This window comes from Pseudophryne corroboree, chromosome 7, assembly GCF_028390025.1.
Source record: "Pseudophryne corroboree isolate aPseCor3 chromosome 7, aPseCor3.hap2, whole genome shotgun sequence".
Taxonomy (NCBI): Eukaryota; Metazoa; Chordata; class Amphibia; order Anura; family Myobatrachidae; genus Pseudophryne; species Pseudophryne corroboree.
In genome coordinates, this window is record NC_086450.1 from 44,088,325 (window position 1) to 44,105,871 (window position 17,547).

The following is a 17,547-nucleotide window of genomic DNA, read 5'->3' on the forward strand; positions in this document are numbered from 1 at the left end:
CGGCCTGGAAGCCTCGAGATGGCTAATGTAATGGATAGAATGGGTAATGTCTGGATGCTGAATCAATGTAAAAGGTGACAGTGCTGTGCAGTGCAGTGGGTGTGCAGTGTCACTGACACTGCACAGCACTCTCACCTTTTACATTGATTCAGCGAGTCAGTCAATTCTGCCAGCCAGTCACTATTGTTAGTGCCAGTGTCCCAATGTGTCACATTACAGGGAAGTAGACGCACTAAATAAACTACAGCTCCCAGCAGCCCTTAGCACCAAAGCATTCCGGCGCTAGGGCCTGCTGGGAGCTGTAGTTTGAGTGCATCTTCTTCCCTGTAATGCGGCGCATTGGGACACCGGCGCTAACATTAGTGATTGGCTGCTGTGCGAGTCTCCGGGAGAGCCACTGCCAAAGGGAGGACAACAGCTTAGCTGCTTCCAGGGCCCCATTCGCGGCACCCCCCCCATCCACCACAGGTTACTTAATTCTGGTTTAGGGTATCTGCCGTATGAACATTACAACAGAGCTTGTTTATTACATCCGAATATTTCACTTTCAGCGACACGACTTTCCATTTTCATTAATGCTGAAAACTGTATTTTGGGATCTGCCTGCTTAACGCGGGGACACACAGTTCAAATTGGTTTAAACAGATGAAGTTCCACTCTGAGGGGCAGATTTATTAAGCTCGGTGAAGTGATAAAGTGGAATGTAGTAAGGCACCAGCCAATCAGCTCCTAACTGTCATTTTTCAAACCCAGCCTGTGACATGGCAGTTAGGATCTGATTGGCTGGTCCTTTATCACCTTCCACTTTATCACTTCACCGAGCTTAATAAATCTGCCCCTGAGTTATGTAAAAGGAAGCAGCACATTCTTTTTATAGACCAAAAAAAAACAATAAATTCCATACTGAGTAACAGAAACACAACCTTGACATGTATAAAAAGAAAAGAATTGAAGCCTCTTCTGTCATACAGTTATTCTCCACTGGAAGAGTAATGCATGGCTGCAGGTGGTCCGTATTGTTCCAGCCTAGCCTCTGTCCCAGGCCTGCTCTCTGTACTAGGAACGGGTCCCTCAGTAGTCTGATCACAGTACCAGAATGACTTCATCAGTCTTCACCGATCCAGCGAGCGTTTCTGCGCAGCTTCACAGCAGGTGTTCCGGAGCAGATTGATCACTGAGCGCGGGTCATCACTCTTCATAATGGCGCTTCCAGAGACAATCATGTTAGCGCCAGCCTGTCAAAGTATGATAATACAAGTTAGAAGTTGCGGAGCATTTACCCATGAACCCTGTTTTAGTACAATGAGCATCCATGAAGCGCAAAGCCCGATAACTAACTCGCATTACTGTAACCAAAACACAAGCTGGTCACTTCCTACAGCAGTGGTTCTCAAACTCAACCCTCAAGTGCCTCCAGCAGGTCATGTTTTCAGGATTTCTGTCTGTAGAAGCAGGTGGGATAGACCCAGCAAAATACATTAACTTACCTGTGTACAATTAAAGAAATCCACAAAACATGACCTGTTGGTGATACTACAGGATTCTACACCTGAGTGGCATTTCTTTAATTAAAACCCTGCAATCCTGTATTCCTGGCCGACCAACTCATAAGTCCTGTAAAATGTTTTGATTTAAAATATCCGGTATGTAGTAAAAGCACAAGATCCCCTAACCCAGGACCCCTGCTCGGTCTATCTCCTGGGCAGCTGCTACGGCAGGAGTAGGAAAGGGAACATGACTTACACTTGTTGTATGGATACTATCAGAAGACACGCTATGGTATGTACCATGCCAACTCGCTTTTCAGATACTGCAGGAACAGCTGCCTATACAACAGAATGGGGCTTCTGCAGTGAGGAGAGCTGCTCAGCCACAGGAACCGTCTGTAGTAACACTTGTGGCTTCAATATGTGACAGCAGGGATTCAAAAAAAACAAAACTCAGTTCCTAGTACTAGGTCAGTGGTAATACTCCACCCCTAACATTCACATACAGCCAGCACCTAGAGAGACACCACACAATATGCCTCTGCTGAGACTATTGTGTCACACACTAACAGACTTTCTGCAGTGACTCAGCGGGGAAATTGGCGCCATCCTTTCTTTCACCACCCGGCCCATACTAGACATCTGCAATGTCTGACGGCTTCCTCCTATATGGCTGTGATCATTGGGGGCTGCCCTGCTCCCATCATTAGCTACTGTCTCCTTCCCAGCTGCCCATCTTCCATCTGTGTACTTACCCCTGCTTCTATCGGCTCATTACCAGCTCCCCCTCTTTATGCAGCTTCTATCTGCTCAGTACCAGCTCCTCCCTCTTTATGCAGCTTCTATTGGCTCCGTACCAGCTCCCCCTCTTTATGCAGCTTCTATAGGCTCAGTTCCATCTCCCCCTATCGGCTCAGCACCAGCTCCTCCTTTTTATGCAGCGTCTACCGGCTCAGCACCAGCTCCCCCTCTTTATGCAGCTTCTACCGGCTCAGCTCCAGCTCCCCCTCTTTATGCAGCGTCTACCGGCTCAGCTCCAGCTCCCCCTCTTTATGCAGCTTCTACCGGCTCAGCTCCAGCTCCCCCTCTTTATGCAGCTTCTACCGGCTCAGCTCCAGCTCCCCCTTTTTATGCAGCTTCTACCGGCTCAGCTCCAGCTCCCCCTCTTTATGCAGCTTCTACCGGCTCAGTTCCAGCTCCCCCTCTTTATGCAGCTTCTACCGGCTCAGTTCCAGCTCCCCCTATCGGCTCAGTTCCAGCTCCCCCTCTTTATGCAGCTTCTACCGACTCAGCACCAGCTCCCCCTCTTTATGCAGCTTTTACCGGCTCAGCTCCCCCTCTTTATGCAGCTTCTACCGGCTCAGTTCCAGCTCCCCCTCTTTATGCAGCTTCTACCGACTCAGCACCAGCTCCCCCTCTTTATGCAGCTTTTACCGGCTCAGCTCCCCCTCTTTATGCAGCTTCTATCGGCTCAGCTCCAGCTCCCCTCTTTATGCAGCTTCTAGCGGCTCAGCTCCACCTCCCCCTCTTTATGCAGCTTCTATAGGCTCAGTTCCAGCTCCCCCTCTTTATGTAGCTTCTACCGGCTCAGTACCAGCTCCCCCCTCTTTATGCAGCTTTTATAGACTCGGTACCAGCTCCCCCTCTTTATGCAGCTTTTATAGGCTCGGTACCAGCTCCCCCTCTTTATGCAGCTTCTATAGGCTCGGTACCAGCTCCCCCTCTTTTTGCAGCTTCTATCGGCTCATTTCCAGCTCCCCCTCTTTATGCAGCTTCTATCGGCTCAGTACCAGCTCCCCCTCTTTATGCAGTTTCTATCGGCACAGTACCAGCTCCCTCTTTATGCAGCTTCTAGCAGCGCAGTACCAGCTCCCCCTCTTTATGCAGCTTCTATCGGCTCAGTACCAGCTCCCCCTCTTTATGCAGTTTCTATCGGCACAGTACCAGCTCCCTCTTTATGCAGCTTCTAGCAGCGCAGTACCAGCTCCCCCTCTTTATGCAGCTTCTAGCAGCGCAGTACCAGCTCCCCCTCTTTATGCAGCTTCTATAGGCTCGGTACCAGCTCCCCCTCTTTTTGTAGCTTCTATCGGCTCATTTCCAGCTCCCCCTCTTTATGCAGCTTCTATTGGCACAGTACCAGCTCCCTCTTTATGCAGCTTCTATCAGCGCAGTACCAGCTCCCCCTCTTTATGCATTGGTTTTTGCCATCCATTGAGGAGTGGAAAAGATTAGTAAGGACAATACAGAGATACAGTGGGACACGGACGAGGGGACTGCGGTGCGGACTCGGGGCGAGGGGACCACGGTGCGGACACGCCACAGGAACAGGATGCTGGGGGCCAGAAGACAGGATGAGAATCTAGTCTCCAATGCCCTTACCCGCTTCTTTATCACTGCTCCCACAACCATCCTTACACTTCTCTTTACACGTCTTACACTCAGAGATCAATGCAATTAGGCGCAATGCTGAAGATGTACTGTTGTGAGCTGGAAACACCAAACCGGGCACACTACCCCCCACAATCTCAACACTTACGTCACGCATATTACGTCACAGACCCATAGCGGTGGGAATCAAAATGGACAAAGTTGGGGATAATGTATGTCAGTATAATATTGACCTATGACTTCCAAATGTAAGGAAATAGTTTTGCTTTGTCAAACATTTGCTACAGTAAAAGATTGCCCTATATGGTATATCCCTGTTACGCCCTATAGGGCGATCCCTGTGCTGTGTACTATCCTCACTTCTGCGTCTTCGATCACTTATATACGCACTGGGTATTTAGGATTAGCGTTTTGGTGCGGCTGTAGCACACTCAGTGGCACGCACAATAGGGATATTTGAGGACAGGTGTATGGGAACACATCTATATGTGAGAGGTATAATGGGAACCCCCCCACTGCTCCTGGTTAGTAGACGTTTGGTTGGGGTTTCCTAAATCAGTTCTCACCTCTGCGCATCGGTGGATATTGTCCAGCCCCACACCCCCGTCCACCTCAATGTCCAGTGATGGAAACTGTGATCTTAGCCACTGCACCTGGAGAATGAGGCATCAATAATGAACAGATATACATATTACACCCAATAGCATCAGCCATTTCATAGGGAGAAGATACTGAGCAACTATAAATCACTGGGCGTATCTCTAATGGGTCTGGGGTGTCCACACCACACACCCTGCACCCCACACACAATACTTCCCGCTCTGTCGGCGCTGCACAGATCACCGGGAGAATGGCGCAGATACCCTTCCCCCAAACGTCTATACATTCCTCTCCGGAATATGGTGCGGGAGCTCTGGTCTCGGAGATCTGTGCACCCAGTAGACTGGCGCAGGGTTCATTCTATTATTATATAGTGCACAATGCAATAAGGGAATACAAAGCCATTGCAGAGTCTGGTGAACAGATTTTCTTTAAACGCGTTTTCCATATATCCAATACTAAACAGACATCTGTATCATAATTGTGCTTGTTTTAATATTAATCTGCCAATTCAACGGTGGGCAACACCCCTTGCAATGGCGTTGGAACGGCGCACCAAATCACCATTAAATTGCAAAAAACTCCAAAGGTGCACATGCAAAAATATGCGATCCTAGGACTCCTGTATCTGGCATGTGTGCACACTGCATTGTGGGTGTCACCTACCACTGAACCCCCCCCTTCCTTCCCCTACATGTAAATATACCGGAAACTGCCTGCATTCTGTAACATTCCGATAAAAAGAAACAGGGTGCAACTGTTACCTTTGACATCATGTCCTCCATGAACTTCTGTCCACCGAAACCAGGCTCCACGGTCATCACCAGCGCCATATCAATTTGATTTGCCCACGGTGCCAGAAATTCCACTGTAGTGTTTGGTTTAATACCCAGTCCCACCTACAAGACAGAGGAATTGGATTAGGTCAAAACATTTTTAAATCTATTTATTTAAGGATACAGTTGTACAATGTAAGAAAAGACGTTACAGAAAATAAGGAGAAACAATGACCATGTACAACGAGGACCAAAAATGTTCAAATGTAACAAATCTTGGTACAGAACAAAAGGGAAAAAAAAAAAAAAAAAAAAGAGAGAGAGTGGTGTAAAAGAGGAAGGAATTGGGGAATTTGTCTCTATCAGACAAAATACTGTTCAACCAGAAAATTTGTCTTAAGAAGGTCTTAGACCGGTGGTACCCAACCCTGGGGTGCCTTGGGGAACTTGCAGGGGTGCCCTGAGTTGGTGGACCAGGACAAATTCAAATTATTTATGGTTAATGGGGAGGAGGGGGGGGGGGGTGTCATTCAGATCTGAATGCAGCCACGCGTCTGCATGTACACCGGCCGCAGTGCAGAAGCACAACCCTACACCTTGTGGAAGCATCCCGGCCAGGGTGCCATGAAAAACATTCTGATAGGTTTTGTTACAGGTCTCTTCTGGCAATCTATGGAATCTGATGTACACGTCATGTGACTTCTTGTTTGCGGAATATCATAGGGGCACCACTAAATCACAGCAGTATCGTGTGGGGACCACTACTGCTAGACTTCATTTTTCCGCTGTACCAAAGTTGGGACCCTAGTTATATGCCAATGGTTGTACAATAGTGAAGGCCACATGTGTTAGATAATCACAGCCTAAAACATTCAGAGCGTAATCTCAATCTGACAACAGACCTGAGCGAGGAGAACACTGGGTTTGCACTTGGCAATGCGCTGTTATTTCTCTTACCTTCATGCCACTCTCCCGTATATCTTTAATCAAGGCTCCGGGATTTTCCGTGGCTTCCAAATGGAATGTGTACTGGTTGGCACCAGCAGTTGCCATAGGTTTCACCCACTGCTCTGGTTTTGCCACCATCATGTGCATGTCTGTATGTACACAAAAAAAAAAAAACACATCAGACGATTCTTCATAGAGTTTCACAGTTTATATTAAATGCACGTAAATTAAATAAGTGTTCCACCACGTATTGTAACCCACCGTAACTAACGGCATGCCGGGTGTAAGAGGCTTGTGCAGGGAGCTGCTGATTGTATCACAAAATTGTCAAAAATGGCATTTAAAAAAATAAATTTCTCTATCGTCCTAGTGGATGCTGGGGTTCCTGAAAGGACCATGGGGAATAGCGGCTCCGCAGGAGACAGGGCACAAAAAGTAAAGCTTTTTCAGATCAGGTGGTGTGCACTGGCTCCTCCCCCTATGACCCTCCTCCAGACTCCAGTTAGATTTTTGTGCCCGGCCGAGAAGGGTGCAATCTAGGTGGCTCTCCTAAAGAGCTACTTAGAAAAAGTTTAGCTAGGTTTTTTATTTTACAGTGATTCCTGCTGGCAACAGGATCACTGCAGCGAGGGACTGAGGGGAGAAGGAGTCAACTCACCTGCGTGCAGGATGGATTGGCTTCTTGGCTACTGGACATCAAGCTCCAGAGGGACGATCACAGGTACAGCCTGGATGGTCACCGGAGCCGCGCCGCCGGCCCCCTTGCAGATGCTGAAGTCAGAAGAGGTCCAGAATCGGCGGCTGAAGACTCCTGCAGTCTTCTAAAGGTAGCGCACAGCACTGCAGCTGTGCGCCATTTTCCTCTCAGCACACTTCACACGGCAGTCACTGAGGGTGCAGGGCGCTGGGAGGGGGGCGCCCTGGGAGGCAAATGAATACCTATAAAGGCTAAAAATACCTCACATATAGCCCCTAGAGGCTATATGGAGATATTTAACCCCTGCCTGATTTTTCTAAATAGCGGGAGACGAGCCCGCCAGAACAGGGGCGGGGCCTATCTCCTCAGCACACGGCGCCATTTCCTCTCACAGCTCAGCTGGTCAGGACGGCTCCCAAGTCTCTCCCCTGCACTGCACTACAGAAACAGGGTAAAACAGAGAGGGGGGGGCAAATTTATGGCGATATTTTGATATAACAAAGCAGCTATAAGGGAGCACTTATTATAAGGCTATCCCTGATATATATATAGCGCTTTTGGTGTGTGCTGGCAAACTCTCCCTCTGTCTCCCCAAAGGGCTAGTGGGTCCTGTCTTCGTTAGGAGCATTCCCTGTGTGTCTGCTGTGTGTCGGTACGTGTGTGTCGACATGTATGAGGACGATATTGGTGTGGAGGCGGAGCAATTGCCAAATATGAGGATGTCACCCCCTAGGGAGTCGACACCAGAATGGATGCCTTTATTTATGGAACTACGGGATAGTGTCAACACGCTAAAGCAGTCGTTTGACGACATGAGGCGGCCGGACAATCAATTAGTGCCTGTCCAGGCGACTCAAACACCGTCAGGGGCTGTGAAACGCCCTTTGCCTCAGTCGGTCGACACAGACCCAGACACTGACTCCAGTGGTGACGGTGACGATTCAACCGTATTTTCCAGTAGGGCCACACGTTATATGATTTTGGCAATGAAGGAGGCGTTACATTTAGCTGATACTACAGGTACCACTAAACAGGGTATTATGTGGGGTGTGAAAAAACTACCTATAGTTTTTCCTGAATCAGAAGAATTAAATGACGTGTGTAATGAAGCGTGGGTTGCCCCTGATAAAAAGCTGATAATTTCAAAGAAATTATTGGCATTATACCCTTTCCCGCCAGAGGTTAGGGAGCGCTGGGAAACACCTCCTAGGGTGGACAAGGCGCTAACACGCTTATCTAAACAAGTGGCGTTACCCTCTCCTGAGACGGCCGCACTTAAAGATCCATCAGATAGGAGGATGGAAAATATCCAAAAAAGTATATACACACATGCAGGTGTTATACTACGACCAGCTGTAGCGACTGCCTGGATGGGCAGTGCTGGGGTAGTTTGGTCAGAGTCCCTGATTGAAAATATTGATACCCTGGACAGGGACAATATTTTACTGTCGTTAGAACAAATAAAGGATGCATTTCTTTATATGCGTGATGCACAGAGGGATATCTGCACACTGGCATCACGGGTAAGTGCTATGTCCATTTCGGCCAGAAGAGCTTTATGGACGCGACAGTGGACAGGCGATGCGGATTCAAAACGGCATATGGAAGTTTTGCCGTATAAAGGGGAGGAGTTATTCGGAGTCGGTCTATCAGATTGGTGGCCACGGCTACAGCCGGGAAATCCACCTTTCTACCTCAAGTCACTCCCCAACAGAAAAAGGCACCGACTTTTCAACCGCAGCCCTTTCGTTCCTTTAAAAATAAGAGAGCAAAGGGCTATTCATATCTGCCACGAGGCAGAGGTCGAGGGAAGAGACAGCAACACGCAGCTCCTTCCCAGGAACAGAAGCCCTCCCCGGCTTCTACAAAAGCCTCAGCATGACGCTGGGGCTTCTCAAGCGGACTCGGGGACGGTGGGCGGTCGTCTCAAAAATTACAGCGCGCAGTGGGCTCACTCGCAGGTAGATCCCTGGATCCTGCAGATAATATCTCAAGGGTACAGGTTGGAATTAGAGACAGATCCACCTCGCCGTTTCCTGAAGTCTGCTTTACCAACGTCCCCCTCCGAAAGGGAGACGGTTTTGGAAGCCATTCACAAGCTGTACTCTCAGCAGGTGATAGTCAAGGTACCTCTTCTACAACAAGGGAAGGGGTATTATTCCACTCTTTTTGTGGTACCGAAGCCGGATGGCTCGGTAAGGCCTATTCTAAATCTGAAGTCCTTGAACCTGTACATAAAGAAGTTCAAGTTCAAGATGGAGTCACTCAGAGCAGTGATAGCGAACCTGGAAGAGGGGGACTTTATGGTATCCTTGGACATCAAGGATGCGTATCTCCACGTTCCAATTTACCCCTCACACCAGGGGTACCTCAGGTTCGTTGTACAAAACTGTCACTATCAGTTTCAGACGCTGCCGTTCGGATTGTCCACGGCACCTCGGATCTTTACAAAGGTAATGGCCGAGATGATGATTCTTCTTCGAAGAAAAGGCATATTAATTATCCCATACTTGGACGATCTCCTAATAAGGGCGAGGTCCAGAGAACAGCTAGAGATGGGATTAGCACTGTCTCAAGAAGTGCTAAAACAGCACGGGTGGATTCTGAATATTCCAAAATCCCAGTTAATGCCGACAACTCGTCTGCTGTTCCTAGGGATGATTCTGGACACGGTTCAGAAAAAGGTTTTTCTCCCGGAGGAAAAAGCCAAGGAGTTATCCGACCTTGTCAGGAACCTCCTAAAACCAGGAAAGGTGTCTGTACATCAATGCACAAGAGTCCTGGGAAAAATGGTGGCTTCTTACGAAGCAATTCCATTCGGCAGATTCCACGCAAGAATTTTCCAAAGGGATCTGTTGGACAAATGGTCAGGGTCGCATCTTCAGATGCACCTACGGATAACCCTGTCTCCAAGGACAAGGGTGTCTCTTCTGTGGTGGTTGCAGAGTCCTCATCTATTGGAGGGCCGCAGATTCGGCATACAGGATTGGATCCTGGTGACCACGGACGCCAGCCTGAGAGGCTGGGGAGCAGTCACACAAGGAAGAAACTTCCAGGGAGTATGGACGAGCCTGGAAACGTCTCTTCACATAAACATTCTGGAACTAAGAGCAATATACAATGCTCTAAGCCAGGCAGAACCTCTGCTTCAGGGAAAACCGGTATTGATCCAGTCGGACAACATCACGGCAGTCGCCCATGTGAACAGACAGGGCGGCACAAGAAGCAGGAGTGCAATGGCAGAAGCTGCAAGGATTCTTCGCTGGGCAGAGAATCATGTGATAGCACTGTCAGCAGTGTTCATCCCGGGAGTGGACAACTGGGAAGCAGACTTCCTCAGCAGACACGATCTTCACCCGGGAGAGTGGGGACTTCATCCAGAAGTCTTCCACATGCTGGTAACCCGTTGGGAAAGACCAATGGTGGACATGATGGCGTCTCGCCTCAACAAAAAACTGGACAGGTATTGCGCCAGGTCAAGAGATCCGCAGGCAATAGCTGTGGACGCGCTGGTAACGCCTTGGGTGTACCAGTCGGTGTATGTGTTTCCTCCTCTGCCTCTCATACCAAAAGTATTGAGAATTATACGGCAAAGAGGCGTAAGAACGATACTAGTGGTTCCGGATTGGCCAAGAAGGACTTGGTACCCGGAACTTCAAGAGATGATCACGGAAGATCCGTGGCCTCTACCTCTAAGGAGGGACTTGCTTCAGCAGGGTCCCTGTCTGTTTCAAGACTTACCGCGGCTGCGTTTGACGGCATGGCGGTTGAACGCCGGATCCTAAAGGAAAAAGGCATGCCGGAAGAAGTCATTCCTACTTTGATTAAAGCAAGGAAGGAAGTAACCGTGCAACATTATCACCGAATTTGGCGAAAATATGTTGCGTGGTGCGAAGATCGGAGTGCTCCGACGGAGGAATTTCAACTGGGTCGATTCCTACATTTCCTGCAATCAGGATTGTCTATGGGTCTCAAATTGGGATCTATTAAGGTTCAAATTTCGGCCCTGTCGATTTTCTTTCAAAAAGAATTGGCTTCAGTCCCTGAAGTCCAGACCTTTGTTAAGGGAGTGCTGCATATACAGCCTCCTGTGGTGCCTCCAGTGGCACCGTGGGATCTCAATGTGGTTTTGGACTTTCTAAAATCTCATTGGTTTGAACCACTAAATAAGGTGGATTTGAAATATCTCACTTGGAAAGTGACCATGCTTCTAGCCCTGGCTTCTGCCAGGAGAGTATCAGAATTGGCAGCTTTATCTTACAAAAGCCCATATCTGATTTTCCATTCGGACAGGGCAGAACTGCGGACTCGTCCGCATTTTCTCCCTAAGGTGGTGTCAGCATTTCATCTGAACCAGCCTATTGTAGTGCCTGCGGCTACAAGTGACTTGGAGGACTCCAAGTTACTGGACGTTGTCAGAGCATTAAAAATATATATTGCAAGGACAGCTGGAGTCAGAAAATCTGACTCGTTGTTTATATTGTATGCACCCAACAAGATGGGTGCTCCTGCGTCTAAGCAGACGATTGCTCGTTGGATCTGTAGCACAATCCAACTTGCACATTCTGTGGCAGGCCTGCCACAGCCTAAATCTGTAAAGGCCCACTCCACAAGGAAGGTGGGCTCATCTTGGGCGGCTGCCCGAGGGGTCTCGGCATTACAACTTTGCCGAGCAGCTACGTGGTCAGGGGAGAACACGTTTGTAAAATTTTACAAATTTGATACTCTGGCTAAGGAGGACCTGGAGTTCTCTCATTCGGTGCTGCAGAGTCATCCGCACTCTCCCGCCCGTTTGGGAGCTTTGGTATAATCCCCATGGTCCTTTCAGGAACCCCAGCATCCACTAGGACGATAGAGAAAATAAGATTTTACTTACCGATAAATCTATTTCTCGGAGTCCGTAGTGGATGCTGGGCGCCCATCCCAAGTGCGGATTATCTGCATAAATTGTACATAGTTATTGTTAACTAATTCGGGTTATTGTTGAAGGAAGCCATCTTTCAGAGGCTCCGCTGTTATCATACTGTTAACTGGGTTTAGATCACAAGTTGTACGGTGTGATTGGTGTGGCTGGTATGAGTCTTACCCGGGATTCAAAATCCTCCCTTATTGTGTACGCTCGTCCGGGCACAGTACCTAACTGGAGTCTGGAGGAGGGTCATAGGGGGAGGAGCCAGTGCACACCACCTGATCTGAAAAAGCTTTACTTTTTGTGCCCTGTCTCCTGCGGAGCCGCTATTCCCCATGGTCCTTTCAGGAACCCCAGCATCCACTACGGACTCCGAGAAATAGATTTATCGGTAAGTAAAATCTTATTTAAAATTCTCCCGTCTTTTTATACCAGCTACCAATATATGGGGGATGGGGGGGGGGGAGCGGCACCTGAATTACAGGGGTTCTGAGCAGTCTCGTGTTGGGATGAAGACAGGATGCCCACGGTCAGAAGCAGGACACATTTTGGTACTGTAACCCTTACCCTCCCGCAGCCTAACCTTAACCCATCCCTCCCGCAGCCTAGACCTAACCTCTACCTAGAATCTGGGAGGATTACAGCAGCGTGACAAAGTACGGAATAGTAAATACCTAGACACGTCACATGTATATTTCCCATAGACTATGATGTGATTTTTAGCACACAGCACTGACCGCGGCCATCACGTGCAGAGTACACACTACTGTGCAGCTTATGGCAGTGACTACAGTTGTTGCAGGAAAACAGACAAGAAAAGTTTCTGATCATCATCTAAAGCAGGCATTCCCAACCACGGTCCTCAAGGCACACTAACAGTGCAGGTTTTAGTGATATCCAGGCTGCAGCACAGGTGACTTCATTAGTAGCTCAGCTATTTTGATTTAACTATCTGTGCTGCAGCCTGGATATCACTAAAACCTGCACTGTTGGTGTGCCTTGAGGACCGTGGTTGGGAATGCCTGGTTCTAAAGTATAAACACTACCAAAAAACGGGTCGTTCCCCAGTTGCTTCCGCAGGCATTCCACCACCGGATGTCCAAATGTGATATTGGGGACAAAGTGTCTGCAATGAGAACCACAGCACACGATCACTATGCATTGTATATTATTATCTTTTACTATAGTGTCATTCATTCACGGTTCATTCTCATCCCCATCATCACATTCTTACTAAAGATACAGACAAGTTTTCCCCGCTACCATGCATGGTGTCTACCCCAGCTTCCTATCTCTGTCTCCTCTCATCTCTGTCCCCGAATACAGACCCCCCCACGCCACACACACTTCTGTCCGTCTGTCTCTCATGCCTTGGGTCTAGTGCACAAGTGCTGGACGGAGTATATTGTAAGTTTTGGTAATAAAGCAAATTATGTATCTCGGAATGATCCCATTTTAGATAAATATCAGGATTGCACCATATACTGACACCGGAATCATTGTCAGGCCTTTTCAATTCCGCTGCACCAAAGAGGAAATACGCTGGGCGAGTGTTCTACTCTATACTAAGCTTTGTGTAAAGAACAGACATGGGTGTGTACTAAGCACACACATAATTATGTAACAATCCACACAACAGAAACACACAAATATGACATGGATCACATAAAGGCAGCTACAATGTGCACCTATACAAGACACAGGGGTCCTTTCAATGGGTGTGGTTCATAGGGTCGACCACACTTCGGTCGACAGAGTCTAGGTCGACCACTATTGGTTGACAGTGACTAAGTCAACAACCTAAATAGGTCGACACATGCATTAGGTCGAGATGAGCAAGGTAGACATGACAAAAGGTCAGCGCTGTATGGTGTACCTGAGCAAGCCGCAGGGGAAGCGCTGTATGGTGTACCTGAGCAAGCTGCAGGGGAAGCGCTGTATGGTGTACCTGAGCAAGCCGCAGGGGAAGCGCTGTATGGTGTACCTGAGCAAGCCGCAGGGGAAGCGCTGTATGGTGTACCTGAGCAAGCCGCAGGGGAAGCGCTGTATGGTGTACCTGAGCAAGCCGCAGGGGAAGCCCTGTATGGTGTACCTGAGCAAGACGCAGGGGAAGCGCTGTACGGTGTACCTGAAGCTGCAGAGGAAGCGCTGTATGGTGTACCTGAAGCTGCAGGGGAAGCGCTGTATGGTGTATCTGAGCAAGCCGCAGGGGAAGCGCTGTATGGTGTACCTGAGCAAGCCGCAGGGGAAGTGCTGTATGGTGTACCTGACCAAGCCGCAGGGGAAGCGCTGTATGGTGTACCTGAGCAAGCCTCAGGGGGAAGTGCTGTATGGTGTACCTGAGCAAGCCTCAGGGGGAAGCGCTGTATGGTGTACCTGAGCAAGCTACAGGGGAAGCGCTGTATGGTGTATCTGAGCAAGCTGCAAGGGAAGCGCTGTATGGTGTACCTGAGCAAGCCGCAGGGGAAGCGCTGTACCTGAGCAAGCCGCAGGGAAGCGCTGTATGGCGTACCTGAGCAAGTCGCAGGGGGAAGCGCTGTATGGTGTACCTGAGGTAGCCGCAGGGGAAGCGCTGTATGGTGTACCTGAGCAAGCCGCAGGGGGAAGCGCTGTATGGTGTACCTGAGCAAGCCGCAGGGGAAGCGCTGTACCCGAGCAAGCCGCAGGGGAAACGCTGTACCTGAGCAAGCCGCAGGGGAAGCGCTGTACCTGAGCAAGCCGCAGGGGAAGCGCTGTATGGCGTACCTGAGCAAGCCGCAGGGGGAAGCGATGTATGGTGTACCTGAGGAAGCCGCAGGGGAAGCACTGTATGGTGTACCTGAGGAAGCCGCAGGGGGAAGCGCTGTATGGTGTACCTGAGGAAGCCGCAGGGGGAAGCGCTGTATGGTGTACCTGAGCAAGCCGCAGGGGGAAGCGCTGTATGGTGTACCTGAGCAAGCCGCAGGGGGAAGCGCTGTATGGTGTACCTGAGCAAGCCGCAGGGGGAAGCGCTGTATGGTGTACCTGAGCAAGCCGCAGGGGGAAGCGCTGTATGGTGTACCTGAGCAAGCCGCAGGGGAAGCGCTGTATGGTGTACCTGAGGAAGCCGCAGGGGAAGCGCTGTATGGTGTACCTGAGGAAGCCGCAGGGGAAGCGCTGTATGGTGTACCTGACCAAGCTGCAGGGGAAGCGCTGTATGGATGAATCAGTCAGTGCAATCATTTCATTTGTTCTATAAAGGGTCACGGTTCAAGTTCAGAGCATCATGAAACTTGTTCAGAACATTAAAGCGTGTACTCTCGCGGTGCTCGCCATAGGTTACAGTAGATGTCCACGTGTGGTAGTAACCCAGGGGTCCCATGTTCTGAACTTCAGCAAAGGTCACATTAGCAAGAACAGATAATCACAGCCCTGGTAGAATCTCGTGTGCTCTGCCGTATAGCAATGTGAGGAGCGCTGCACGGGGCAGTGCTACAGGCACCAAGTGTAGAATACCTGTGGCCTCACACTGGAGGCGGGTTACTATCACTGCACACACACACACACACACACACACACACACAGAGCTGCATATCACACACACACAGAGCTGCAGATCACACACACACACACAGAGCTGCAGATCACACACACACACACAGAGCTGCAGATCACACACACACACAGAGCTGCAGATCACACACACACACAGAGCTGCAGATCTCACACACACACAGAGCTGCATATCACACACACAGAGCTGCATATCACACACACACACAGAGCTACAGATCACACACACACACAGAGCTACAGATCACACACACACACAGAGCTGCAGATCACACACACACACACCACACACACACACACAGAGCTGCAGATCACACACACACACAGCTGCAGATCACACACACACAGAGCTGCATATCTCACACACACACAGAGCTACAGATCACACACACACACAGAGCTGCAGATCACACACACACACACACCACACACACACACACACACACACAGAGCTGCAGATCACACACACACACAGCTGCAGATCACACACACACAGAGCTGCATATCTCACACACACACAGAGCTGCAGATCACACACACACACAGAGCTGCAGATCACACACACACACAGAGCTGCAGATCACACACACACACACACAGAGCTGCAGATCTCACACACACACACACACACACACACAGAGCTGCAGATCACACACAGCTGCAGATCACACACACACAGAGCTGCATATCTCACACACACACAGAGCTGCAGATCACTCACACACACACAGAGCTGCAGATCACTCACACACACACACACACAGAGCTGCAGATCACACACAGCTGCAGATCACACACACACAGAGCTGCATATCTCACACACACACAGAGCTGCAGATCACTCACACACACACACACACACACCTGCAAATGTCAAACACAGCTGCAAATCACACATGCATACACACACACACCGCTGCAGATCACACACATACATACTTCGCGCACACACACCTGCAGATCACACATGCGCCCCGGGCACACAGCCCCCCTCACCCGTCCATGACGTCCAGGTGCAGGTAGTCGGCCCCGCACTGCAGCATGCGGTCACACTCCGCCGCCAGCCGGGACAGGTCGCTGTTCAGGATGGACGGACCGATCTTACAGCCGGAGGACATGACGGAGCTGGGGAGGCGGCTGCCGCGGTCACACAGTACAGCGCAGTGACAGTATACACAGCACCGGTACTGTTACTGTACTAATCACCCAGCAGCAGCGCCGCCGCAAGCCGCGCCCCCACCACCACGTGACCAGTCGGTGCTAGCTGCCGCGTGGGGTTCTCTCTGTCACATGTCCTCATACCGAGTCTGAAAACTACACCTCCCAGCACACCCTGCGCTCTCTGCCCCCCCCCTATGCGTCACTTCCTACTATGTGAATAAGAGTTATTATCATCGTCATCATTATATATATATATATATATATATATATAAGCAAACAGCGTGGGCAGCGCTCGTATTATTATTATTCTTTATTTATATGGCGCCACAAGGTTTCCGCAGCGCCCAATTACAGAGTACATATGCACATAATCAAAACAGGAATGACTTACAGTTGACAATATAGGACAAGTACAGGGTAACTAAGCATAACTACACCAGTAAACGACATAGAGATAACTTCCAAGGTGGCCACAAAACTGCGGGATTTGGGCAGTTGAGGATTATTAAAGTAAGACAAAGGATAAGCACATGAGGGAAGAGGGCCCTGCTCGTGAGAGCTTACATTCTAAGGGGAGGGGTAGACAGACAGGGGTGACCCAGACGGGGTACATAGAGAGCGTGGAACAGAGGGTTAGGATGAGATTTGGCTGGGTTTGGTGAAGAAGTGGGTCTTGAGAGCCCGTTTGAAGTTTTGTAGAGAGGTGGAGAGTCTGAGGGGGAGAGGTAAAGAATTCCAGAGAAAGGGAGCAGCACGTGAAAAATCTTGGAGATAGGAGTGGGAGGAAGTAATCTGAATACAGGAGAGTCGGCGTGCATTAGCAGAGCGAAGAGGACTGGTGGGAGAGTAAAGGGAGATAAGGTCAGAGATATAAATGGGAGAGGAGTGGGTGAGTGCTTTGTAAGTGAGTGTGAGAAGTTTGAATTGGATCTGAAAGGGAAGGGAAGCCAGTGAAGGGCTTGTAGGAGAGGAGGAGGTGGACGTAGTGCGTTTGGTGAAGATGAGCCGGGCAGCATTACTGAGGATAGATTGGAGTGGAGAGAGGTATTT

General features: G+C 49.6%; 1 protein-coding gene across 1 annotated transcript; it reads right to left on the minus strand.

The window, feature by feature from the left end:
- Positions 1-477: 477 nt before the first annotated feature.
- Positions 478-16,609, minus strand: LOC134944494 (ribulose-phosphate 3-epimerase). Its single transcript, XM_063933097.1, has 6 exons — positions 16,333-16,609; positions 12,852-12,931; positions 6,209-6,348; positions 5,240-5,374; positions 4,442-4,528; positions 478-1,235 (listed from the first exon to the last, which is right to left on the minus strand). The coding sequence occupies exons 1-6, from the start codon at positions 16,452-16,454 to the stop codon at positions 1,113-1,115; spliced, it is 687 nt and encodes a 228-aa protein (XP_063789167.1). The 5' UTR covers positions 16,455-16,609; the 3' UTR covers positions 478-1,112.
- Positions 16,610-17,547: the final 938 nt, after the last annotated feature.

What these genes read in the sequence shown, in the direction of transcription:
- LOC134944494 (XM_063933097.1), bottom strand. Translation starts at nt 16,454, where the DNA reads ATGTCCTCCGGCTGTAAGATCGGTCCGTCCATCCTGAACAGCGACCTG. An exon ending in CACCTGGACGTCATGGACGG is followed by an intron (nt 12,932 to 16,332) that starts GTGAGGGGGGCT and finishes TTCTCATTGCAG; the next exon opens with ACACTTTGTCCCCAATATCA. An exon ending in TACGGGAGAGTGGCATGAAG is followed by an intron (nt 5,375 to 6,208) that starts GTAAGAGAAATA and finishes TCTGTCTTGTAG; the next exon opens with GTGGGACTGGGTATTAAACC.